Below are 27,777 nucleotides of genomic sequence, written 5' to 3' on the forward strand. Positions count from 1 at the left end.
CTCCATCATTCTAAATTATAATGAGGGGAATAATAATTTTTTGGAGAATATGTAATTTTAAAAAGGAATAATTTTATATTTACGTGTAATATTATTTTATTGAATAATATGTGATTGATTAAAAAAGAGGAAAAAAAATGAATTTTAATTTAATGGGCCAAACATGGACCGAATACGATCCCTTGACATTTAGGACGTCACTAGAAAAAATAACACAAAATAACATAATCTATATACAATTCCGTTTACATAGTTTTCATTTTTTTCCACTGCGTGACAAAACTAATAATAGAAAATATGAGAAAAGCGAGACCATCACAGAAATTCCTCCGAACAATACCAATTTTTTCTTTTTAATTCCTGGTGATATCAAATAGGGATTGTAAAAAAGAGTTAAGAGATGAAGTAAATGGACGTTTCTTTTATTTTCGATTCTTTTAGCAAGATGAGAGAAGGCCATATGGAAGTTCAGAAAACTGATCAAATACCTCAAACACATGATTCAATGGACATATAAATGGTTGCCTTGTCAAAGTGCCCACCAAAACTCCAGGATGTCCAAACCACAATCTATCCAACCTGTGCCATAGTGGAGGCATTACCTAAAATGATAAAAAATGAAAGACAGATCAAAACCTGAACCTGAAACAACAATTGTTAACAAACTAGTAAAATCAACAAGTCAATACAATTTTTATGTTAGATCAATCAATCATCAAAGATATGTTATATTTTTCTACCCCCGAGGCATAACCTAGTAGTGCAAAGGACGGGAGTGAGGTAATCTCAACCTTATTGGCAGTTGCAGTGTGAGGATTCGATTCCTGAAATATGGAATTAGACTCTTTGTGGGCATCAATGTACAAGCAAGCTCTTGTTCCCTGGCCTGCTGAAGCACATCCCACGATTTACCTCCCTCACAATGCTCCAAGGGCGGGACGGTGGGGGCCCTCAAGGTTGGAGTTCGACCTTTATATTATATTTTTCTATCTTGATGCTTTTACTAAAAACTCCAACGAGAAAGAGAGAAATTCTCATAAAATGTTATATAACTCATATTCAACCGCATTATAGGATGACCCTTGGAATTTTTTTATTATTTATTTATTTTTGATAGGTCCCTTGGATTTTAACTGATGCACTATGCCTAGTTGAACAATTAATCTTATCCATTTTATTTTAACCAATGCAATGTGGTCAATTCAACAGTTAATCTGTTTGTGAATTCAGAAGTACGGATTGTTCTTTCTTTTCGGGATTTGCAATTTGGATTTGATGAAGAATGTAGAAGAAAGTCAATATACAGATTCATGATTAAAATTTTATCTCACCAAGTTAGGCCAAGATACTAGATAGTTTCTGTACTACCATACATGGAAAGTAAGGCGTCACTTGTTTTTCTGTTTGTAATATGAATGTGCGAAAGAAGGAAGCAACAATTGACAAAGCTGATAATTCAAAGCAAAGGTTTTTACTATTTTTCCACACAGTATAGTTGCCAAACTAAGCTTAATACAACTATTTTAAAATAAAAAGCAGAACAGTTCTCACCAGTGTACGGTTCAATAATGAAGCAATGGCAAGTGCAGTCCTCATTTGTTTGATCTGAAATCATTTTGGCTGATGATTAGAAAAGATACGACATGGACGGTTCTCATCATGTTATAGAGAATCAATATAAAGAAATATACGTGCACACACTTCGTAATTAACCAGAGTGTAAGTGTGACTGTTATGCTCGCCATCTAATAACAAGCTCTTGGGAATGGATGGTTTAAATATCAAGAATCCTCCTGCAATTAACAGAAAATGTCCTCCTCTTGATATTAAACGAATGCTTGGTAAATTAGTAGCAGAAACATAAAATGCCAAAACCAAAAAAGAGAAAAATAAGAGAGAGAAAACATTGTGCATGCGTCTGAATTTTGGTTCAAGATTTAGAGAGGAGCACTTTGTTTCAATCAAAAGTTCAGTCCAAGAATTTTGATTAGGTTTGGAGTGGTATATGCACAAACAGATTGGAATCAATCAATGGGCAGTAATGTTATATACATCTTTATTCAAGTTCTTGTGATGTTTCTTCGATTTGGTTACTAAAGAACAAGATTCCTATAGTTAAATACTGTTTCTTCCACTTCAAAAATAGTTATAATTGATTTAATAGCATGTTTTCTTCGCTTGTTGAGATATTGGAACCAACTAATCGCTTTTAGGGGGATTTCATGAAAAATGTTTTAAATACCATAATTAAGCTTGCAGTTTTTCAATTTCCAGCAATGTCACATTTCTGTTTTGTCAGAATTTCATGACCTTATATGCAAAATACGATTTCACGAATATTCACAGTATTAGTAAAACCAGAGAGCTATGTGTGAAAATAATTTCATCTGAATTTTTAATAATTTTCTGAAGTTGGGCAAGATTGCAACAGCAAAGAATTTACATAGAGATTTGCATTACTTATATCATAAAACCAGATTCTGCCCTTTTAACATGTTATCCTATGTGAAGTTATTTTTCCAACAATATAAAATACATGAATTAAATATTTATGTGCCAAAGTTTCTAAATTTTCTGAGCAAAGGCGTTGCTGAAATTCCCAACAAAAACTTCTTTCTCCCTCCAAGTGATTGAAGGTCTTCCCGACCTCGGATGTGCCCTAATTTTGATCATGGACTTACCTTAGGGTGTTTGTAAAATTTGGCACTAGTTTCAGATTTTCCAGATATTGTTTTAAGGGGCATTAATTTTTGCGTAAAACTTGGCAAATCTATCCAACTGGTAAAGATTAATAAAAATTAGTTTGCCATAAGAATTTTCCACTTTTAAAACTTAAAAGTTGTAAGATTAGAGGTTGAGAGTCGGGGCATCACATTACACTTGTGAGTCATACTACGAAATTATAAAAGAGGGTGATTGAGCATATATGCCAAAGAAATCTACTATGAAAGCAATTTACCTACTTAGAGATTGATGCAAAAAGGGGGAGAGAGAGAGAGAGAAGGTTAGCAAATAGTTTTATAGATTTAGGAAATGCATGACAGCGTGTCTAAGGAGGTACTACAGAGAAAATACACTTTTTATAGTTTATAAAAGATATTTATTATGTAGCAATAATGAGAGCTGGAAAACTTCCTATCAGTATAAGCTTTCATCAAGGTTCTGGCTTATGTTATCTGTTTATGACACAGTTTTAGTTAATGAGACTAAAAGGTGGTTAACTTGTAAATTAGAAATTTGTAGGAGTATTATAGAACCTAAAGGTTTTAGGTTAAGAACAAGAAACAATACAATGTCCTTTTTACTAATGATAAGAATAATGATACTGGCTGAATCAATACTTAGGATCACATTGTCCCAAAAGTGGTGGTTTCAGGTACTTACATAAAATCATTAATAAATTAGGACATCGAAAGGACAACTGTGTTGACAAAATGGAGAAGGACAACAAAGATTCTATTTGATAGGAAAATACCTATAAGGTTAAAAGGGAAGTTACACAAAATGGTTATTAGACATACTTCCATTAGATCAACTTAGCAGAAATGAGGATGTTAAGATTGACAATACTAGAATATTTGAGATACAAGATTATGATAAATGTCAACAGTCGACGGTGGAACCAATTGAGAATATATTAAAAGAACGACGGAAATGAGGATGTTAATATCAACGTAGCAAAAATGAGGATGTTGACAATACTAGAATATTTGAGATCAACGTAGCAGAAATGAGAATGTTAAGATTGAAAATACTAGAATGTTTGAAATACAAGATTATGATAAATGTCAACAGTTGACGGTGGAACCAATTGAGACTATATTAAAAGAACGATAGCTTAAGCGGTTGGAGCATGTCTTGCATAGACCTAAACAGACTCCTTTTCAAAAGAGTGAAGTAATACCACTAGAACAATTTAGAAGAGGTAGGTACACTAAAATTAACACAATCAGTTGTGGTTACCAAGGATATGATTGCATTGAAACTTCCAATTGATGCAGTAATGGATGGAACAGTATAAAAAATGATTCATCTAGCCTACTCCAAATTTATCAGAAATACAACCAAAAGCTTATTTGAGAAGCGTTTATGAATGATTTAAATTATAAATAGATAGAAATGAGTAGTAGATAAGTATATAGTACTTGTGGGTTCCCTGAAATCTGGATAAAAAGTAGTTTGACGGATTATAAATAATTTATAAACATTAGCCAAACATTGGCTTAGCTTACTGTTATTGTGGAGAAAATGAGAAAGTTATGGATAAGGAAACTAAACTTAAAAGACTAAAGTAAAATAAGGCTTAGTACATCTTTGGACTCTTAACCATTAGAGAAGGGACTTTTTTTTTAATAAGCAAAACACTAGCATAACTACTAAGTTTTCAAGCGCCATCAGGGAAGGCTGATGGAGTTTGGATTCCCAAACCATATATACAAAAACACAAACCATGAGAACAAGAGAAAGGAAGGCTTAAACTTAACCTCCCAAAAGCAAAAAGATGCAAATAAGAGGGGAAGTACTGCTTCAAATACAAAATGAGCACATGAAAATCAAGCTAACATTCTCTAATGTGAGGAAGTCCATATCTATCTATCTATCTATCTATCTATCTATCTGTACAAGAGCTTGAAGACGTCGTGGGAGGTCAAGGGGACCATACTCCTGATAATGGCCCTACCCCTTAGATGCAAGTGAATCGACTACCTGGTTGACCGGTTCCCATTTTGATAATTGAGAAGGGGCTTTTGTGAAAACAAGTTGAATTTCCTAAAATTTTGAGAGAGACTAGCAAACTATCAAGTGCAGCTCTATTTAGGGCTGGACAAAACTCCCAAATCGAACTTGACCCAACCCGAACCGAGCAGTTCTTCTTAAATTAAATACCCGAACGGATATCTAAATCGAGAACTAACGGGTTTTGTTTGATTCTCGGTTCTAGAACAAGACTGAATAAGAAGCGAATCTCCCTATGTTTTTTAATTAATTTATTTTAAATAAACCAAATTATTTGATTTTTTTAAATAAATTTGCTAACTAGTTAATTTAGCTCAAACCTAAAAATATGATTTTCCGATTTCTAATTTTCAGTTCAAATCCAACTTAATCAAATTGATTCAAATTTTATCCAAAATCTGTTACTCTACCGTAGTGCCGTTATACCGTTCTAGAGAAATCGAATTGAAACTCAACGCCGCCTCTTTTAATTATTGTGGGCTCACTATCTTCCTCTTCCAGTGATTTTAACAATTAAATTTATGAAGAACTCAGCAAAGAGAGATGTAAAAGACACATAAGATTGGACTATATTATTTTGTAAGAGCTAAGATTGAACATATTATTAGTTGAATTAATGTAGTTTTGTAAATATTAAAAAATTTAATTATAATACAGAACTTAGGAACTGAATCGAACTGAACCAAATCGAATGGAAACGAATCAAAACGGTTCCATAGTTAAATTTGGACCCAACGGTTTCACTTACCAAATACTCGAAAATTTTGGGTCGGGTTTGGTTCTAATATTGCAATTGACAAGAATTTTCCTAACAGCTAAGTAAATTCATTTATTTTATAAAGATGACCTATTAGGAGACAGTTGGCCATTTATACTCCTTATTGGACAAATACCTAACAAACTTGAATTTGGGAGGCTCGTATCAAGTACGACAAGAAGAGATTTCCTGATGGTTATCTGAAATGATGTGATCTTGCAAAAATATTAGAGACTTGGATTTCCTCATGTTTAAACTTTTGTGGTATATCTTCTCCGAAACAATGTGCTCTTGCAAGAATATAAACAGCAGAATACTGCCTGATTTAGAGTCTAGCCAGTTTTTTATTTTGAACATCTTTTTGATTTTATTCAATGTAGCAAGTGGACAACTTGTTCTGACCACAACCAAGCCGTCTCATGGCACCCTGTTGACAGTTGAGATAAACATCATGAGAATTATGACATGAACCACAATGTTCTAGAGAAATTAGACATCGTTTTCCAGATAAAATAAGTAAATTGTGAAAAAGAATAAGGAAGGTTTAATGGACATCTTTCTTTTAGACAACGAGATTGTTGTACAAGGCTGTAAAGTCGGAAAATTGATATAAACCTGGAGAATCATAGTATTCTGGTGGATCGTAGAAAAACTTAGCTTCACGCAGCCGATGGCACTTCCCCTCAGTACCAGCATATTGGAAAGTGGTATGTACAGCATAGGGCTCCAATTTGAGTTGTTCACATATAGCCTGACAATTAGCACAAGGTTGAGGAAACCTCTGAGTGATGTAGCCTTTTGAATATTCAAGATTTAGACTATATACAGGAATAATATTATAGGGAAATTTTCTTAATCTTCTATTCTTTTATTTTATTATTTACTTTGCAGTCAATTGTACATCAGAAATTGAGGTCATACAGAAATCACAAACAAAAACTTGGATAAAGTACGTATGTCCACTGCAAAAGATGCTCGCTGGGAGAAGTCCCAGTTTGAGGTTTCCATCGTAAGCATAAACAAGTCCACTATCTTCATCAACGGATGGCCCCAGCTGCCTGCGAATGATCTCATTGAAACCATTTTGATCCCATATCGTTTCATCTGCTAGAAGCATTTCTTTCTTTTTTGAAGACTCTGTTGGCCTCCAATGAAAAATTCCAATGTTGTAGGCAGCACCAGCTGTGCACAAGATGGAAAAAGGAATATAAATTGGTTGTGGCAAATAAAAATAATACCTTATTTATAATAATAATAAAAAAACCCAAAAAAAAAACACCATTGTTTGAAAATAATGTCCATTTTCCATGAGCAGAAGCTTTTAAAGCTTCATACAGATTATAAGCTATGGGTCCTACAGAGTGTGTGGATAAAAGTGCGGATTCTACGAAATATGCAGATAAAAATGATATTTGATCAACTTATAAGCTTGAAAAAAGCTTTACCAAACATATCCAAGTTATACAAATGATTCATAACTTATTTTAACCGTGTCTCTCAAAATAATATACCTTCTGCAGTCACCTAAATCATCATGTCAGATCAAGTCGCCAAATCAATTCGTCATTTTAAAACACAACTTTAAAAGGAAAATTACAAACTGAACCTTATTCCCATTAAATTTGAGGTTGGCTACACAGATCCCTTTTCACTACTGAGTTTGGACCATTACTACACCTACTGGAAGATCCAAAGAATCATACTCTTCATAACCACAGCAGTATGGAATGAGTATAAAAATTAACCTGTAAACACACTGCAAATGCATCACCCCCCCAAAAAAAAAAAAAAAAAAAAAAAAAGCACAGATGGAGTTCTATGCATCTGTCCTCCTCTTTGCCTTGTAGAGGAGAAAAAAGAGGTGCAACCCTTTCTTTGAAGGCTGCCTGATAAAATATGACAAAGGATTGAACAATATGCAAGGTCATTGTGTTCGGCAACCTATAAATAAAACAGAGATGAGCAAGAGAAGCTTTACTTTGTTGCCAGATGTCCAATCTGTCATCGAAAACTGTAGGTGCGACTTGATTAGTAGAAGTTAAAACATCTGCTTCAGGGAAACGTGCAAGATATGGAAGAGGATCCTGTTCAAGGGACAGTGATGTTAGTGAAAAGAATACAGCAACAAGACACTGGGTTGGGACTCTGGAGGAAGGAGTCTGTTGAAAGCGTACTATGTTTATTAGGGATAAAAAGCTCAAAAGCATTGGAAGCGTGCATTGAGAATTAAACAGATGGCAATAGCAAATATTTGAAAAAGCTAGTAGCTCATTTTTTTTACCAGAAGATCATTTAGAAAAGCTTTAAAAAGATGAAGATTAGAGAACAAATTGAGTATACTAATAACTGGAAATTCAACAATCATATGTGTTATTGTGTAAACACACACACACACACACACACACACACAATATTCACATATACTCGCCAAAATGAACTAGCTTGCTACCCACCTCCTTTCTCACCGGCCAAATGAAGAAAAATTAAGGCTAATAAAAAGAACTACTCTCTTGTTCTTCATGTACTACTCTCGTTCTTCATTCAGCCTGGCTGATAGAAATCAATTCTTCATATAAGATGAAAGGATGGACAATTAATTCCATAACAATTGATAATGAATACGGAACATAATTGTGAAAGTTAATGGAGATCTTCATATTATGGAACAATATTGCAGATGTTAGCGGAGAAAGTTGAAAAATTAAAGGGAGATCATAAGATAGTGGAGTATTATTTCTCTACAAACTGTAAGGGTGTAAACTACCTATAAATTACTTCAATCCCTAAACGTTAACATACTTTCTATGCACGTATGCACAGAACATCATGTTCTATGTACATATTTTGATATATTGTGCGGTCAAAGAAAGAAATTGTAGAGTATGGCATTGAGCTTGGATCATTATTGCAGATTGGTTAAATATTTATGATGGGCTGTTATATCTTGGAGGGTGAAAATCTTGATATTTTTTGCACTGGTTCTTTCAAACATTAAATGACATAGGGTGTGAATCTCCTCATAGAGAGCGATAATGCAAGATACACGTGCTTCATAGTAACTATTTACCTTTACACAAGTTTGTGTCCGAACTTCACTTATTATTTGATTATCTAACTGTTATATCTCAACTCAACATGTTTTTGAAGAGGAATGCAATCTGTGTAAATTCAATACATGGGATTGCAGTTCATTGGAGGCAGATTTTCAGATGTAACTTAATACTTCATTTTTTATAGAAAAAATAGCTTGCCAGCATTTGAAGAACGTCTGACAGTAAAAAGATGAATTTAGGCGCATTGATTAATCAGCACAAAGATGGCAGCATCCGCAAAAGAGCTTATAAAAGAAAACAAGCTTAACAGATAGATTACCTTTAGCCAGACCATATCAGTGTCGCACATCAGTAATTCAAAGCCGAAAGGTAAGATAGAATCTATCAAAATTACCTTTTCTCTCCCCATTTTGTGAAATCTTGGAGAGCCCCAACCAACATCTATTGTGCTTATATGACTACCCATATCAAAAACTGGAATACCTTTCCAATAAAGAGCCTCTAACAGTTTTGTGTCCACGGCACCTAGGAATATAGTGTTTCTGTTAGCCTAGGAACCTGACTAACCACGGCGAAACGTTCTTCCATGCAATGAGAATACTGAGAAAATTACCAACGAGAAGGTTATCAACACCCAAATCTGTCAAGTGTTTAACCCAAGTCAGGGTGAAATCCATGAAAGCAAAGTTACCAAAGGTCACTACTACAACATTATTCTTCACTCTTTGCTGAACTAGTTCCTTTGTCAGTTTAAAGCTCTTCAGGTGTGGCATTTTACAACCAGGAGGGGGAACCTCCCAAACAGATTTCAGCAATTTGCTTTGAGGCTGGGAGGTTGGTTCTGGCACTGCATCTGTTTCTTTTATACGAGAGACATTAGATGGTCGATCTAAGGGCAGGCGACCTGCATCTGGAATAAGAAATGCAGGGGTTAAACCCCAAAAAAAAAAATAAAAAATAAAAAAATGTCCAGTGAATGCAGAGATTGATCGTGTAAGAGATGTATTTATAGTGCCAGATCAAGGTGAACATTTTGAAAATCCAACGGCTCCACATCAGTGGCTTTTGCATGATTTCTCTACTTATCCTTGTTATGACAAGAAAACTGTTCTTCAATTTATCCAAATATCTATCTGTTCAAGTATCGCAGAGACACATGGGGGACAGGGGCTGGCAATCGCCCCATAACATTTTTGAATTTTTCTCGATTTATAGTGAATTTACATAGATTTTTTTTTAACATATACCTAATTATATATTTTTCCCACATTTTTTTGTCCCCTCCCCCTCCTCGTGGAAATCCTAGCTCCGCCACTATGTTCAACTAAAACATGACACATACATTCCAAAACTACAAACACAAATGCAGCAACAAACTCAACAAATCAATCGAGTTTTTTGAAGTAATCATATCAATACCCAAGAAAATTTCAAATAAAGACTTGAAGATATCATGATAGGGAAGAAGTATGTATTGCAGGAGTTACAAAAATTACATGTGGTGTCAGTGCAAGAAACGAAGCCATTGTTTGACAAGAAGAAAACGCAAGAAGGGAATTGGGAAAGGCGGCAAGGGATTCTAATATCTTTACAAGTTTGGTATTGGGCTATGCCTAAATTGCTTTTGGGCAAGATATATGTATTTGGACTTAGGTAACTAAAATGGGCCAAAGCTTTGGATTGGATATTTTCTTCAGGTTGAATAGAGCAACATATTTAGTGTTTAAGTTATAAATATTAAATTTTTTAATTTTTTAAGCAGTCTATTAATTATTAAAAATAAGAAAAATATAAAAAAATCGGTTCCATCTCGTGACCCACTGTTCCAATTCAAGAACCAAAAATCGACCTAGACCCACTCTGTTCTCAGTTTTCAATTTCAATTCCTTTTTTTTTTTTTTTTTTTTTTTTTAATGAGATCGGTTCGGGATCATGTAATACGATTTTCGTCTACTTTGAAATAACATTTCTTATACTAATTTTTCTACCAATCAGTATGAGTATGTGAACTTTAAAAATACTATTATGCATTTTCTATATAGTAACCATATTTTAAAAGTGGTTTTTCAATAATTGTTGGACTTTATTTTTTACTGTACTTTCAAAATTGTTTTAGTGTGCTGTCTCAAATTGGGCCAAAAACAAAAATTCAATATTCCAGAGCTCCACATGCTGTCGAGTGTGGGGCTAAATCTGGAGCCCTATTATCACTTTCCTATAGCATGAAAAACCAACAAAACAAAACAGAAAGAGGAAAGACTCCATACCAACATGATGCTCCACATCATTACTGGGAGCGGTAAGGTGAGGCGGCTTGGAGGCATTGCATTCATTGTCATTCAAAATAGCTTCTGAATCCCTTTGAAAAACAACGAAGTGAAGATCTATTCATTAAAAAGGTACTTTCGCATATTGATACATACACATGCTCTTAATCAACATCAGTTCTAAGATTAAACTTATTTATTTCAAGAAAAGAATCAATCACTTAAAGAACCTATTCAGCTAACCAGTTACCTCATTGTTTCCAGTTACAAAGGTAGTTGGCTTGGATGGCAACATGTCATTTACTCGACCATCTTGCCTCAAGTACAAAGCTGAAAGATAGAGATGCAACTCACATTACAAATTTTTACAATTATATCAAATCCAATTGCTTACAATTTATAGACAGGAATTTACCACATAAGACAAGTTGATCATTCACCCAAGAAAATAGAACAACATGATAGGTCAGGATTAGATCTCACTCCTGCATCCGGGTTTGGAGGTGCATCTATTGATTTGGTTAACGTGGAAGAATTCAGCTCATTCTTTTACTCCAGCATACCAGCTGCTGGTATATCAGTTCCCAAGTACCCCAGACTATTTTTAGTTGCAAGTGACAGATCAATTCTAGAGGATAGAGAGCGTAGCATATCGTCTGTTGCCTTTGAATGCACTCTTCTTAATTCTTCCTGGATATTCCATGATCCAGAGGCAAGAGAATTCCGTTTCTGCCACATCCATTAGGTCTGTCACAATGAAAAATAAGAATAAATTGATAAAACCATAAGATCAAAGAAATTGAAAGGATGAAAAAAACATTAAGTGCGAACGATTCTCAAAAACAATTTACACCTATCTAAATTTAAGCTAAAGAGCATATAAATATTAAAAAATTTCACACATTTCTAATGTCAAAGAAATCATAGAGGCATCTGCAGTATAGAAAAACAGATGATGATAGTTTTGTTATAAAGTATAAACAACAATTTGGGTGTATAAAAAATGCTGTGTGTAGGTTCAAGTGACACATAAATAATAATTGATCCCTCTTAACAAGGTGATGACCCCAGGCAACGTCACAATTGCAGCAAGTTTCTGCTCAAGACATGGTTTTCTATTCAAAAACATAAAGAAAGGAATAAAACTGTTGGTGTTCAAATGGACATTGGCATAGACAAGATCGAGCACTACTTAAAACACCTACAATAATAATGGAATGCATAAAGAAGAAAAAATAATCAATGCACCTTCAACAAAGACAGAGAATCACTGCCAACTGAATCTCGAGTTCCTTCCTTGAAAGGCTCCATCATCATCGTTGATGGGGTTCTTACTTCAATTTGTTTTGTAGGAGAGGCCCAAGGTGGACGGACCTTCATGTACGATTTGGCCATATCCACAGGAGAACCAACTTCACTTCCTATCTGCATTAATCAACTCAGTATGATCAGCAACTAGTTTGGCAACATTATTCTCGTTACAAATTTCTTCGTAAATCTAGGCACACAATTTTGACTAGCGGAAGCAAAAGAACATATGATTTAAGTGATGAGATCCAAAAAAAAGGGGGGAAAAAAGGAAGGAAAAAAAGACACAATGGTACAAGACATATAACAATTCGAACAAATAAAGAAATATTGAAACACAACATGTTCAAGAAAAAATGATAACACACATTTGCTCAACAGTATCACTTATTAAGGGCTTGTTTGGTAGTGATTTTGAGAATTGATTTTTTGACCGTTGAAGAGAAAAGTGGGTCCTACCCGTGAAAGAAGAAGTCAAAAATGACGGTTTAATAGTGAAATAACGGTCAAAAAATTGATGAGAAAAGTGGGTCCTATCCGTGAAAGAAGAAGTCAAAAATGACGGCTTAATAGTGAAATAACGATCAAAAAATTGATTTTTTGGGATGAAAAATCAAATACCAAACACCCCCTAAAATTACTGACATTTTCAGGCACTGTGGAGTTTAAACCAATGGTCCCATAAGCCAAGTCTGACACTGGGCTTGATCCCATTTTCTTATCTCCAAGCCACCTGTTTGCTTCCATAACAGTTCTATTGTAGATCAACATTTTCTGTGTATGAAAGGAAAACTCTATTGGTGATCTAAAGACCCTGAAATTAGATTACTTGGAAATTTCTCGAAAAGCAACTGTTTCCCAAGGTGACACAGTGAGTAGACGTGTCTCCCCAGCTTCCGTCGTGGAATAATCCACCAATCGAGAGTTGATAATTTTTATCAACCTATCACACTCTTCACTGCTAGGGTTATAGCACAAAGTGTTAGACAGTAGATGAAGCACTGCAGTAAAATCCTTTTTCGATGACACTATGATTTTCCACATTAAATGCACATTGCCACAAGCTGTCATCGATAAGTTTGATCCCAACATCAATAGGAGGAGACAGAAGAGGAAATACTAGAAACATAAAGGCAAAAATCTGAAATTTGTTGGCAATAATTTAATTCAACAACTTGACATGTACTTGGAGAATTAGCTAGCAAAATCTGAATAGGAAAAAAGCAGAGATAGTATAATGAAAATTGAAGAAAAAAGAGCAACAACTAGAAATGAAAAGGACGCCAAAAATATTACAGAAGGAACATATGCTTGTAATTCCTAGTAATAGACATGCTTTAAAATTTACTTAGTTACCTTGAAAACATCTCCTGCATAATTAATTGTTCAATTATATGTTTGGTATCACTCTTCCCCCTCTAGAATGAGATCCCTGTCTAGATTGTATCACTTCCGACGAAGTCCCCCGTCATCAAGAATAGAAAATACATGTTTTAACTTTAATTGCTTGGCTAATATGATCCAAAAACTGAAATTTAACTGTATAGCATTATTAGTATTGCATACTTTACAACACCTTCAAAGGACATATAGCAGCATATAAAGGAACCATATGCCGATCAGGAAAACTCATGTGTTGTTAATGCGTATTAGTGAATGCACATTATGGACCAAACCTAAGATGCACAAACACGGTCATGGAGACACTTTTTCTTTTTTCTCTTTTTAAGTAGGACTTGGACACAACGATTTAAATTCTTTGAAATTTAGAATTTAATATCTTTATTATTATAATTTTTTAAATAGAGGACATGGCTTGCATGAGAAATGTCTCTAAAGTAATCCTAAAGCCTTAGAAATTTAAAAAATATAACATAGGATAAGGCATGTAGTTTGTCAAACCCATGTCATGGAATGCCCGACATCATACATATAGTACACAGACACACTGCCCATGAAGGAGTGTCCGTGCATCATAGAAGCAAACAATTCTGAGAATGAAAATCTTGTGCAAAGTGTATGGTATAAGTTAGTGACAGGTAGACCTCAATAACCTTCTTCTAAATCATTACTCACAAATACTGAACAGCATTTATCAGCAATGTACAAAGAAGAATGCTAAAGATAAGCAGTTAATTGTTCTCAAATCCAACAGCAACCTAAAGGGCAGATTGTAAGTGGATATTGTCAGTATAACTCGCGTCGCCTTCTCTACACTAAAATTCTAGCAAGAACTAAAGCCTGTGCTGTCATGTTGCAATGCTAAACAAAATTAGCGAGGACAAATTCGCAGCAAAAATTTAGATTAGCTTTCTTTCATGGCATCATTATGAGGTTTAATTTTAAGGATGTCTATAGATAATGCTAATTTAGAATTATAGATTTCTAACTGAAATTACAAAGAAAATGAATAAATTATACCAATAAAATCAATGTAAAATCAACAGAAAAGTCTACATATTATTCTATAAATAGGACAGAAATATATTCTTCTGCATAGTAGGGAATAAACTAAATAAGATTAATCTAACACTTCCTATTCTTCAGTGACATGATGCTTGAAGCAATTCCATAATTATCTGTTATCATTCATCGTGTATGCCACAAAGATGATTAAAGATAACTGAATCATATTCTATGATGCTCGGACTCTCCAAAAATGAAGAAGTATCCGTGTCGACACGACATGACACAGATATCGACATGAGATATGGGTCGAATTCTTGGCTTTGAACTCGGACACGGCTAGAAAATGGAGAAGACAATGGACAGCAGAGTATTGCTTCTGGCTTGCGGTTGTGGCGGCAGGAAACGCGTTTATTTCAAGTTCGGTGATAGTAATATGAAGAAATTTATGGACGAGTGTAACATGGCAGCAGCATTTACAAATTGCAGAGAGGGAAGATAAGAGTTGGAGAAGACGAGATGGGTTTGGGGAAGATGAAAGGTTTTGAGTATGTGTTAAATGGGATTTTGTGAAGTCCAATGAATAAGTTAATGAAATGAGTAAGCCCCCGTTTGGCACCCATTTTCGGAAAATGAAAATTGGTGGAATAGTATTTTTTTGAAAAATGAGTGGTTGAAAAGGAAGGAAAAGTTTTTTATTTACGTATAATATTATTTTATGAAAAATTGTGTGGTTGAAAATAGGAGAGAGAAAAATATAATGTAATGTAATGAAAATTAATGAGGGTCAAACGGGAGCTAAATTAGGTGGTTTAAAAGTCAACAATTCATGCTGCCATAAATTAGGGGTTGTCTCTAGTCTCTTCCAGGTTGTATTATTTATTGTAATTGAAGTGATTTATTGTTTTATTTAAGATAAGATTAGTTTAATATTTAATTTTAAATTTGTTTGATTCAATAGTTTAAGTTACAATTATCCATTTTGAATAAATTCATAAAAATTGTAAGACGTATCCTCGTATCCGTATCCAAAATTCGGATCCTTTTTAATCGTATCCCCATATCTTAATTTTTAAAATAAGAATCCGACTCCTAGATATGTACCCGTATCCGACACCCGTACCCGAATCCGAGCAACATAGATCATATTAGCAAAACAAGCTATTATGCCATATTTGGGTCCACGGGTGAAGATAAATAAGTTTAAATAAAGGACGCATTTCATGTCTGCTTAGTTTTCTTTCGTCTTCCTGGATAAGCAACCATAGAGAAGAAACATCATATTACTCATCCATACAAACCAATTCAAGGTTTGCTAGTCACTCAATTTCGCATCATCACCATCCAGTCTTTATTGGATCCATCTAGAATGACGGGGGCTCGAACCCGCAACTTCCACCTTGACAGGGCGGTGCTCTGACTAATTGAACTACAATCCTAGGAAGTTAAATAAGTAGCAGATTACCTTGCTCAATTCATTAATGCCATCAGAAGGGACATTGTAATCATTGTCATTCCCAACATCATCTTCTGAAAATAAAAAAATAAAGAAAGAAATAAAAGAACAAAAGACAATAAAATAATTACCACTTGAATCGACAAATGTGATGAAGACGGGTGCGAAAAAGGACGTAATAAACAGTGGCGGACAGAATCACTTCTCAATATGTGACATTCAATAGATATCAATCAAATTAAAAACAAACCATATACCTTCTAGAAGTAATTCTACACCTTCTGCCATGTGTTAACATGAAGAATAGTGAGTTAAGAGAAACTTTTAAAAGGAAATGCATCATAGTTAAAATCAATATATCTAATAAAAGAATAATAGTTTACAGGTGTGATCCAATCTATTGACTGGCAATGGTTTATGTTGTACACTTTCACATGATAAAATAGTTTTCCTGAACAGAATCATCCTCAATACAGCAGAAGCACAGGCAATACCACCACTTTTGATAATGGAAGCTTGGCTGAATTTCTGGAAAGTACAGCAATATCTAAGACTGTATTTGTCAATCATATGTGTTGTGGAGAGTTCCAAGGAAAAAATTACAGTTCGAATTTCTATATCAAAATTAAAAACCTCCACCTGAAAGCTCATAAAATTTCAGATGGCTAAACAAAACCACAGAGTATCAACATGTTATCGCAGGGAAGTTAATTTGTCACATATAGCTATATATTTATAAATTATTGTACACTAAAGGCTGGACTCAAGCTTTATCAAATTAAAAATCATTTGCAACCTCTCACATTTCTGGTCAGGGTTCCCTCAATTTGTTGTATTTCTCAGTAACTGCTCCGCAAGTGTCTTTGGTGTTCAAAGTTTGATAATTTACATTGAATAAAGAGCCTCACTCTGTACACAATCACACACAAGATCACACATTTTCACCAATGCATCAAGGTGGCATATTTCTCCTTTCTCAATTTTGACAACAGAACAATTCTTATTTCTTTCTTAGTTACCTTGATTTTCAATAGTTTTACAATCTAACATCTTCAACATCAAACTTATCGTATATTTTTGAGGTAAACTTACGACGCTATAATCCTAAACTTTCAAAAGAGTTGGTACAATAGAAAGATTTCTTCTCCATTAACCTTTTTTGGCCCGTTTTCCCTATGTTACTTGTTTAATCAGCAACTCTTTAAACTAGAACACATACAAATTTTATTTCGAAGATACTTTTACTACAGAAAAAATTCATATATGCATAGACAAGCTGGGATGGAGAGTGATTACCGAAAAAATAGCAAAAAAAGCACAATACTCTTAGTCTTCCGTATTGTATTGTAAACACATTTGAAATGGTCTAGTTGTGTTCCTTCCAAATCATCCAGGAAATGAATGAGGAGACATCTCATAGGACAAAGATTTAACTCACACTAACCGTCATTGCTTTTGAACCACCACCAGACCACCACAATAAAAAAAACTTAAAAAAAAAAGAAGGAAGAGAGAGAAATGGAGATGAGAAAAGAGAATCCAATAAGTTCTGCTGCTAAACAGGCCAAATTCACGTTTTCCACTTTTATTTTTTTTTCCTCTTGTTCAACATTAACCAATAATATAGACCAAAAAAAGTTTTTGACAAAAGAGAATTTTTGCCACACTTCAACTAATCATTGATGTATAAAGTTTACAGCACAGTATTTATCTTTTCTATTCTTTCTTTATTTCTTCTGGAGGGGATGTTTCTTGTGTGCCACTATAGTGTACAATGACTTACTGTGGATTGAGAAGACCTTCCAGTTGCTTAAAAGGATCTAGAGATGGCGGAATACTTGTACCAGTTGGTTCACCTAAGTCGAGCAAGTCGGGAGGTGGCTGGGAAGTTTTTATAGAAAGTATCAGACGTTGCTGTCTTTTCCGCATGAGACTTATCTACAGCATGGCTGTTATTCTTAGTAACCTTCTGGCTTGGAGAAGATTGTATTCTATCAGATTTTGATGCACCACCAAAATGTGAAGCAGCCAGTTTATGCTTCTCAAGAGATATCTCTACTAGCTGCTTTCTTGAATCATAAAAGGCATCACATGCTTTTGAGTTTGCACTTCCAACTGAATTGCGTTGGGTTGTCCCATTCTTTATCTTAGTGGTATCATTGATCGAAGTAGACGACACGGGTGAAGAATAAGAAGGTTTGCCCCACTTCTTTTGAACCCCATAAAGTCGTAGCTTGAGTTCTGATGACCCTGCATTAGAAAAAGACGGCACAGGTGTAGCAGAATAGTGGACCTCTGTATGATAATATTGATCGGGTACAGGAACAAGTTCAGTAAAAGATGCTAGCACTAACTTGAGGGGTCATGGAGGGTTTAGGAAGTTCATAAGCCTCAAACCTAAGAGAGTGCGTTAAGGATTCACGTTGTTCCTGGCTTTTGAAGTTGCTAATATTTGGCACTCCCGAACGTTCACTCGCAGAAACCTATGGTTGAGCCCCCCTTTCTATAGCTAATTGAATATATCCATCGAGAAATGAAAGGCTTTTGTCAATCTGCAAATATTTTACAAACTTTACTAGCATTCTTGAGCCAAAAAAAATATGTAGCATGAGAACGATCAAGTAGCAATGCATACAACACTACCAACCACAGCCAACAAAAGCAAAGCCACAATAAATTTGTAATAGCCAAGCAATTTCAAATAAGAACGACCAAGTAGTAATGCATGAAAAAACATAAAACAAATTTCATCGGAGAACAAAGCCACATAATGTGAAGTTGATATATAATTAGTCATGACAAGAAAAATATATATTAGTGGCGACCATACTCAACAACTGCCTATCCATCTTAATGACTTCTTTCAAGCGCCCAAAACATAACAAGGACAATCATAAACCTTTATAGAACTTGTATGGGTATTGCAAAAAGTACGGGAAAGCAATGCTTCACGTTGTGTGACTGGAGTCCTCTATAGTTCAAAGTGAATTGAAGTACTCCCCTCATCACCTTGTGCCTCATATCGGGGCATTGCATCAAATAAAATATGGATATAATAAGAGAAGTGGTGTTAGTATTTTATCTTTCTTATAATACTTTATCTAATTTAGAAGAAAATAGTTATTGTCCTCTTCAGGAACGATGCTCATTGTGGGGCAACAAAGTAAGAAAGAGTGGCATTCCATGTACACAAGAAAGACTCTACAGTATCCTATCTTTATACCAAAAATTAATATAGGCTTACATCATATCAACTTCTCTGTTCACTTTCAAATCCAGAATCTTACAATCAGATAAGACTCACATCCAGTTCACTTATTCTAGGTCAAAGAAGGATAGATTACCAGATGGTGGTAAGGGGTAAACAGAATTCTGTTAGAAGGGAAAGTAGTTAGAAGATTCAGTTAATAGAAGGCTAAAAATTAAGGGGGAAAGGAGCATAATAGGCAGGCATATTTTAGAGAGAGAGTGTGAGTCGTACTTTTTGAGATCCCAGCCATCTGCAGGCTTGAGTATCTGCCTTTTCCGAAACCTGTTATTTTTAATCAGCGATTCTTTCATTTATCTGTTCTTCAATTTTTGCATATTTGAATCTTATCACAATCCTGGTACAGAAAGAAAGGAGAAACATTAGAATAATCAAACTAGATATCCTAGAATATCATAGTCCCATGTTTCTAAACACGCATTTAAAATAGTCGACTGCTGGGAATAATTGTCTCTTGTGATCACAGTTTCCTCACCTTGTTATATATATTTTTCCAACATTCCCTTACGGCAATTTAATAGATAAGACTACTTTCTTAAAACAGTTTGGACTTTTAAACGTGAAGATCAGACAAACAGTTCGGTACATCTTCCAGGGTAGAGAAGTTGAAAGGAATAACAAAGACAATTAGACCGACAGAATCTACCAAATGCAATGTACATTAATAATTATTGGCAAACAACATTAACCTTTATGAGTAATGATATTTGTAAGCACTGTTGATGGACAATAATCCATGTAGCAGTGATCTAATAAAGTCGAGATGCATTTTAATTCACAATAATCCATGTAGCAGTGATCTAATAAAGTCGAGATGCATTTTAATTCACTGGAGAGTGTCGCACTGAACCCACTTGCCACATAGACTATTGTCGATCAATAGTTCTTACAAATCTCTTCCAAAACTTGCAAAATAAAGAGGAAAAAAATAAAGTTCAAATTAAATATGTTAGAATAAAGAGAGATGCCCCAGCATCTCATTCTATGAGAATGAAGGGAGCTGGAGATTGCAAATAAACTAGGTAAACATCTGAGTTACTCGTATGCACGTACAATCTACAATTTTATGTCCTTTCTATAGCAACCCCAAAATGAAATTCACAAGAGAATGCCCGCAAGACTGACATTTTAAAACTCAAGCTTAAATGCAAAGATAAATATCACCTCAATGTCTTCACAACTTGCATCAATTGGCATTATATTTGCAACAGAATGAGCATCTAAACCATTAATTGCTTGAAGTTCATAAGCACACTACTGCAGATCTATTGAATTGGATGCTAATAATTCTTCAATCAAGGATTCACACTGCAGCAAGCAAAAAATATCATCATGCAGAAAGTTCTATCTACATATTTGAACAAAAGCTCAAGTTAGAATATGAAGAGGTGTATTTTTTTTAAATTATTATTTACATTCTATAAGAATAAGCATGGAAGTTAAATATTTCTACCCAAGAATTCATTACTCATAAAGACATATAAAAAACAGTTCTGCCAATGCTAAAGCTATCCCTTCAATACCAAATGAAGTAAAAAACTAAATTTTCATGTTCCAAGGTGGAAGGATGAGCCTTTTCTAATTCTCGAACTTCCGTTATTTTTTGTAGGATTTCCAGTGTTTCCTAAGGAACAAAGCTTGCTTAGATTATATTACCATTCCATTCAACTGCCACTAGCTAGACCATTTATTTTAACATCTAATACATCCCAAAGTAACCACTGCACTAGGTCTCCTGGATTCAAGAATTAATTTACCAATTGTACGATCTCTGTGAATATCTATTACGCAACCAATACAACAGAAGGAAAATTTCCACCCTCAAATGAATAAGAAGTAATTAAGCTCAAAGAAACTTTTTACACCTCCATCTGTGTGCACATTATTTCCCTAAACCTCCTCTTCCAAATAAACCAAGCTCCATGTGCTAAACGGCGGTTCCCTGGTTTTGAATACCAAGAAGTCCATGCATGTATCTACTAAAAAGTAACCTTACTTGAATCTGGATTATCTAGCATCTGACAAAACATAGGCTTTGTTTATCATGGTTGTGAAAAGTAACAACATTCATTGAGCCACAGCTGGGGATTCACGACTTATTTTTCAGTGTCACATAGCAAGTTCAACAAGGAGAGAGGTAAGAGTGATCAATAAATCTTCAGTATATTTGTGAATATTCTCTCTTTTCAGAATTGGAGGTAGAAGTTCAAAATATTTAGGTCTCAGCAAAGTCCATACACATGCAATTGCATCCACTAAAAAAATCACTCAATAATACAACAAAAATTGATATTCTAATTAGGTAGGTATGGATAAGGTATAATAGAAACATAATAGTTCTCACAGAGGATTGTGATGTCAAATAATACAAACTGTATTCCTGAAGTGTACATTTAATGAACTCACACAAGGAACTACAATGAGAATCTAAACTTGTCCATACTCAACAGTACCACTTGAAAAAGGCTACATAAACATTCAAGTAACACTTGCATATACTGAGCAGAAAGATTAAGATGTCAAAATAAAACTACACAAGATTAGAACTGCCTACCTCAGGAAGCATGTTCACTTTTCTCCCAACTGCTATTTCAAAAGAATATATTTTCTCAAGGGCTGTGACAGCGTATTCCTTCAAAATCAGGATAAAAAAATTACCATTATCGTACATAAAATTATTACTTCAGTGCAACAAGAAGATTACCCTATGATAGTCACTATTCAAAAAATATGTTTTCATCTATCAGAATTTGCCTAATAAAGGGGGAGAGAGAGCTCAAGGCTACTGACTATTTATTGTCCACAGTAAAGATGGTTCTGATTTTATAAATAAATAAGCGGAGATGACTAGAGCTACTAACTATTTATCTCCACCATGAAGATGGTTAAGTTATATGATTTGATAAAAGATGACTGACTATTTCGATCATATTGACACTGCGCCACTTGTAGACCCAATATTCATCAATTAGAATTCATGTCAGAAAAGAACTGAAATTAGCTAAAGACTATCCATTCTCCACAGTGTAGACAGTTTCTACTTTTATGCATAGACAAAAACTGACTGTCTGGACCATATTGATTTTGAGAAAAGTCCACCAGTTTTCTTCGTCTCTAGATCACATAGTTCCTCGAAAAATTGCCTGGGATCATTAAGCAATTTTCTTCTTGAAGAATATTTCGTCTTCGGCTTAGTTTCCTCTTTTCTTTTTGCAAAGGACCATAAGAGTATCAATTAATACCTTGAGAAATTATTAACAACTGCATGCCCATTCTATTCTGCAAATTTCTGGAATTTATAAATAGCAGATGAAAAAAGAAAAAGGGTAACCAAGAGGTCGGTGGTCAATGCAGTGACCGCACCACTTCAGAGGATGTGGATCATTTGCAAGGACAGAAAAAATGCTTTTCAGAGTGGGAGAGAATTTAGTTATTGGCTATCAGGGCTTTCATTATCTTCTATTTGCTTGAATTTGTCAGACCCATATTCTATCCAGCAATCAAAAGTTATTCTTACTTGAAAGCATAAAACATAAGCATTTAAAGCGACCACCTCCGAGTCCTACAAAAACACCCATCAACATAATCTAGTCTGACTATAACATAAAAATTGCTAGATGCAATGTGTCACTAGTTAAGATATGGTTATGTATACTTGTCACATAGTCACCAATCGAACCTTACCAATGAAGCTTAGCTGACTTAATTTTCACAACCCAAAGCAGTTTAAATACTGTGAGCAGAAAATATAAATCAACACGCATTTTTGTATTTTCATTTCTGCATGACATGCTGACACGTAATTTTTTTTTGATAGGTAGTTTAAATAAGTAAATTCACAAAACTCCCAGAAAAATTAGCTTAATATGTACTCAAAAGAACGTGCAGATGAATTACAACCAAAATATAAATACATCATCAAGTTTGGGTTATAGCTACATAAACTTTATTAAGCCAACAAGTAAATCAAATGTTTCAGAATATAATATGAAATGGTTAGGTACTAAAGCAAACACATACTTTGACAATGTCGTCAGTTGAATGTGCCTCTGCCACATCAGACAATTTCCCACTGATATATGAGGCAGAATACTTCCCACTTGCAGTACTGTATTCCCTAAAAACCCAACAAATGACCTGCACATAAAGCTGGCAAGATTTGGGTCTATATTAGAATAAGCCCATGCTAAAAAGAAAATATGTATTTTTGAGGAAGAAGTTATGAAAATACTTTTGAGGTGTAATAAACCATATTTGTTAAATGTTCAAGGTCAATAAGACGGCAAGGCCTCTTGAGGAAAAAGCACACAGCAAGGCACACATTTCACAAATGCAAAGCACATATTATTTCTGAATTATTTCTTATATGAAAATTCTTCATATGTGCCTGATCTTTTTATTTAAACTAAAGTATTGAATGAATTTCAGCCACTTAATAATATCAATGGTTGCGCATAAATGCACTGGAAAATAAAGCAATAAAACAATGTGAAATAACATAACAAATAGGTAGGACAACCAAGGGCAATTCAATGGTTTCACATATTGATTTCTAAATTATGCCCCCATTTGAGCCACATCATTGTAAAAATGAGAATGAAAAATATAGCCGTTATGAGCCCTACAAAAGAAATAAAAAGTCAAATATGATGGCTTGATGTGATGGATAACAGTCACATTTTTTGTTTTAATGAGGAAATAATAGAGCTCAAACAGGGCCTATATATATTTAACCAACTGATCCAATTTCAACAACTTAACTATCAGGAGGAAGGGTAGGGAATTGATCCTATTTCAACGATATAGATTAATTACTGTAATATTTTTCCTTCCCCAGAAACTACATTCGCATCTTCAATTGTATGTACATGATTTATAGACCTCCACGATCTATTGTAGAGAGTTCAGACATTGCTGAATCTTGGAAGATGATCCATGTGACAATTTCTATATTTTCTTCTATAGTTGTTAATCTATAAAATGGTTATTGTCATCTTATGTTATCCTGATACCTCCATGAGAATGTACTCTCTTTCCTTTCAAAAATCATATATTGATCGTAACATATTTCTTTACCAGACATCTTAAAGGAAAAAGAAATACATGTAAAGTATCTCAACGTGTTTAGAGAATATTAATTACCTGTTGAAAAATGACATCTCTTCAGTGGTGTGTCTATAATAACCACTACTAATTCTTAAATATCACATGAAAGAACCAAATAATTCGTTAAAGGGAATTGAAAGAAAGTTATGCAACCAGCTTCACTAGAACCAGCTTGTCTGAGACAGACCAAGCAAAATTCAGAGCTTATGATCGAAAAGACTGACCCCATTTCTTATTAAAAAAAAAAAGTAGGCTGCATAATAAAATGAATAAATGAGTAGATATATGTATTTTCTTGAAAAGAATGACTAGATATCGAGTAGAATCAGGTACAAAACAATAGCACATTCATTGTAAAAACCTACCGTGTTGGAGTTCCCATTCAATTTTGATCAGCATTTCCTGATGCCGGTGGCAAGCAGTGAACCAACGAGGTGTGTGCAACTTCATCTAACTTTAGTCCTCTGTAGGAGATATAATCCCACAAGTTAAAAGCTTCTTCTACTTTCCCTTCCTTGCAAAACCCGTTTGTCAATGTATTATAAGTAACTGAATCTGGATCAATTCCTTTGCCAATCATTTCACTCAGAAGCTCAGAAGCTTCTTTAATACGACCCAACTTGCAATAGCCATCAATAATGACTGTGTATGTTATCTTATTTGGTTGTACATTGCATGACAACATTTCTTGCAAGACACTCTTTACTTCATCCATCTGACCTAGCCTACAGAAACCACCTATAAGTGCAGTATAACAGAAAATGTCAGGTTGCAAGCCCTCATTTTTCATTTCATCCATAAGATGTTTTGACCCATCAACATGCCCCGAAATGCTCATTCCATGTATTAAAGAAGAATAGGTGGAACATGAAGGTGAAATGCCTTTGCTTCTCATTTCATCACGAAGTTTAAGGGCCTCTATCATGTTTCCATTTCTAGAGTGCGCCTTAATAAGTATATTATATACAACAGAATTTGGTTCCATGTTATGTCCAAGCAACATGTTGAAGAATCTTGTAGCCTCCTCAACTTTCTTAGCATTGCAGAAACCATCTATCATGACTCCATACAAGTGAACGTTGGGAATAAGACCATTTCTTTGGCATTCATGCCAAAGTGCAACAGCTTCATCCAGTTTACATTTACTACACAGCCCATGCATCAACAAAGTGTACGTAACAATATCAGGAGAAATTCCTTGTTTAACCATATCTTCCTTGAGATTAAAGCCACTCTCCAATTTACCCTCTTTGCAGCATCCATAAATGAGTGCATTATAAGTAACCACATCCAATCCAACACCCCTTTTCAACATATTTTTAAGTAGTATTTTAGCTTCCTGTATGTTGCCCACCTCACAGAGTCCAAATATAAGTGCATTTGAGGTCACTGTATTGGCTGCAATCCCTAAATCTAGTAGCATATACCATAGCTTCAGAGCTTCTGAATGCTTACTATTCTTGCAAAGCCTATGAATTAATGTTGTTAGCAACCTATCATTTGGCCTCAAATTCCTAGATACCATTAACCTAGTGAAATGCAATGCGGAGTCTAATCTTGAATTCTTACACAGACCATGAATAACAGAACCAAATGTACCAGGGTTTATACTTAAGCCTTTCAATACCATTTCAACTAAGAACTGTTCTGCTAGATCAATTTGATTATCCATGCAGAGACCGTTAAGAAGTGTATTAAAAGTAACTGAATTTGGACTAATGCCCTGGGATAACATATCATCCTTTAACTTCAACGCTGTTGTAACATTTCCAATCCTGCAATACCCATCAATCAACGTGTTAAAAACAATTTCATTTGGAACATGCCCCTTGACCAACATTTCTTTTAGAATCAAATTGGCTTCATCATATTTCTTGAGTTTCATCAAACCATTAATAAGCACGCCATATGTTACAAGGCTTGGGTTCACACCATTATTTACCATTTTCTCCTTGAGCTGAAAAGCCTCTTCCAAATTCCCTTTTTTGCACAACCCATGCAGAAGGTTATTATAAGTAACAACATTTGGAGTTATACCCACACCTTCCATTTTCTTAAACAACATAACTGCATCATTGACCCTACCTCCTTTGCATAACGCATTTATCGCTGTACTAAACAAGTAGACATCTGGCAAAATGGCCGAAGAAATAATATTAAAGACCTCATAGCACTTCTCGAGCTCATCCGCCTTGATGAGCGAGCTAAGCAAAAAATTAGAAGTCTTAAAGGATGGAAACAACCCTCTGCTCGCTAAAAGACGAAACACATCCACTGCAACATCAAATCCCAAACTCTTGAATTGACTAGCATAAACATGAACCAAAATATCCAATGTCCTAATACTCGCGTCGAATTTTTTCGATCCTGAATACAAATTTGCTAATAAAACTGTAATCTCTTTATGCATATTCCCAACAATATTATCATTTAAAATCACAGGGAGCTTTTTGTCAATCAATCTTATCAATAGCAATCGTGCTGCACAATCAAGATTCTTACTCACTAACAGGTGAATCAAAAGGCAATAAGATCTGAGAATGAATTTAAAGCCAGCAGAAGTGCTAGCAAAGTAAAAGAACTTCAATGCAATTGTAGGGTCAATCAAATGATAAATTTCCAAGAAAATGGTATCAAACTGATGAGAAGTTAATTGGGTTAGTAAATGTTTCCATTTAGATGTATTTAGATGTGGGCTTGAGAGAATGGAGGATACCCACTTCTTCTTGTTGAGAAATATCTGATCAAATGCTGCCTGTGTTGGCACTCCCCCGGGTTTTACTGGGGCGCAGTCTTCTTCCACCTTTATTTTTGAAGACATCTGGTTTTCAAGCTCCGGGTTTTGTGGGGCAGTGGAGGAAGAGATTGTAAATGGTCGTTTGATGGGTTGTAACAATACCACGTTGGTGTTAAGGTATTTGAATCTCCTTATATCCATATATATGAATATGTATGTAAACACACGCATATATGAATTTCTATAAATTGTGAACTCCAGGAACCCAACCCGTATCGTAAGTCGGCGGTGGGTACCAATTCGAACGACTGGTGGACGCCGATATTCGGGTGGTCTTCGGAACCCGATTACATTACCAGTTCTTACGGATTCGAGAACGAAACGGGAAAATCCAGATCCTACAAGTCATTCCGAGGATGTTTCACGGCAGAGAAGGCGAAGGAGTTAAGGAAGAAGACAATTGTGACCTCGACTTTTCACGATATTATGTATCACTCAGCGATCACCTCCAGGCTCGCGTCCTATGTTTCTGACCATTGATATTACTGTGACGCAAATCAATAATCAATCCGTCGACCAAAAATTGTTTCACATATATGTGTACTGAGTCTGGTCGGTTGTGGAAGTCGGCGAGAGACGAGTGAGAGGCTGAGGCGCGGTGCTGTGGTTTGAACCGTATGGC

The 27,777-nt window shown here is 34.8% G+C and overlaps 1 protein-coding gene across 18 annotated transcripts; it reads right to left on the reverse strand.

The window, feature by feature from the left end:
* Positions 1–171: 171 nt before the first annotated feature.
* Positions 172–27,777, reverse strand: LOC111397013 (arabinosyltransferase XEG113-like). 18 transcript variants are annotated; one of them, XM_023023673.1, is made up of 19 exons: positions 23,273–23,401; positions 21,807–21,884; positions 20,417–20,560; positions 19,466–19,589; positions 18,339–18,536; positions 17,768–18,234; positions 15,994–16,058; positions 12,063–12,239; positions 11,230–11,561; positions 11,065–11,144; positions 10,815–10,906; positions 9,161–9,457; positions 8,867–9,072; positions 7,473–7,578; positions 6,435–6,676; positions 6,110–6,245; positions 1,702–1,793; positions 1,552–1,605; positions 172–602 (listed from the first exon to the last, which is right to left on the reverse strand). In XM_023023673.1, the coding sequence occupies exons 10-19, from the start codon at positions 11,067–11,069 to the stop codon at positions 438–440; spliced, it is 1,395 nt and encodes a 464-aa protein (XP_022879441.1). In that variant the 5' UTR covers positions 11,070–11,144; positions 11,230–11,561; positions 12,063–12,239; positions 15,994–16,058; positions 17,768–18,234; positions 18,339–18,536; positions 19,466–19,589; positions 20,417–20,560; positions 21,807–21,884; positions 23,273–23,401; the 3' UTR covers positions 172–437. The 18 variants fall into 18 exon arrangements, 1 of the variants encoding a protein (XP_022879441.1); XR_002703112.1 differs by lacking the exons at positions 172–602; positions 1,552–1,605; positions 1,702–1,793; ... (3 more) ...; positions 8,867–9,072; positions 9,161–9,457 and adding exons at positions 19,329–19,356; positions 24,724–27,777 and having other exon boundaries at positions 10,844–10,906; positions 11,058–11,144; XR_002703117.1 differs by lacking the exons at positions 172–602; positions 1,552–1,605; positions 1,702–1,793; ... (3 more) ...; positions 8,867–9,072; positions 9,161–9,457 and adding an exon at positions 24,724–27,777 and having other exon boundaries at positions 10,844–10,906; positions 11,058–11,144; positions 23,273–23,389.

The sequence above is a fragment of the Olea europaea genome, chromosome 7 (genome assembly GCF_002742605.1).
Source record: "Olea europaea var. sylvestris chromosome 7, O_europaea_v1, whole genome shotgun sequence".
Taxonomy (NCBI): domain Eukaryota; kingdom Viridiplantae; phylum Streptophyta; class Magnoliopsida; order Lamiales; family Oleaceae; genus Olea; species Olea europaea.

Coding starts and splice junctions, on each gene's coding strand:
- LOC111397013 (XM_023023673.1), bottom strand. Junction 6,246..6,434: donor GACATACGTACTTTATCCAA/GTTTTTGTTTGT, acceptor GCTAATTGTCAG/GCTATATGTGAACAACTCAA. Junction 1,606..1,701: donor ACACTCTGGTTAATTACGAA/GTGTGTGCACGT, acceptor AAATGATTTCAG/ATCAAACAAATGAGGACTGC.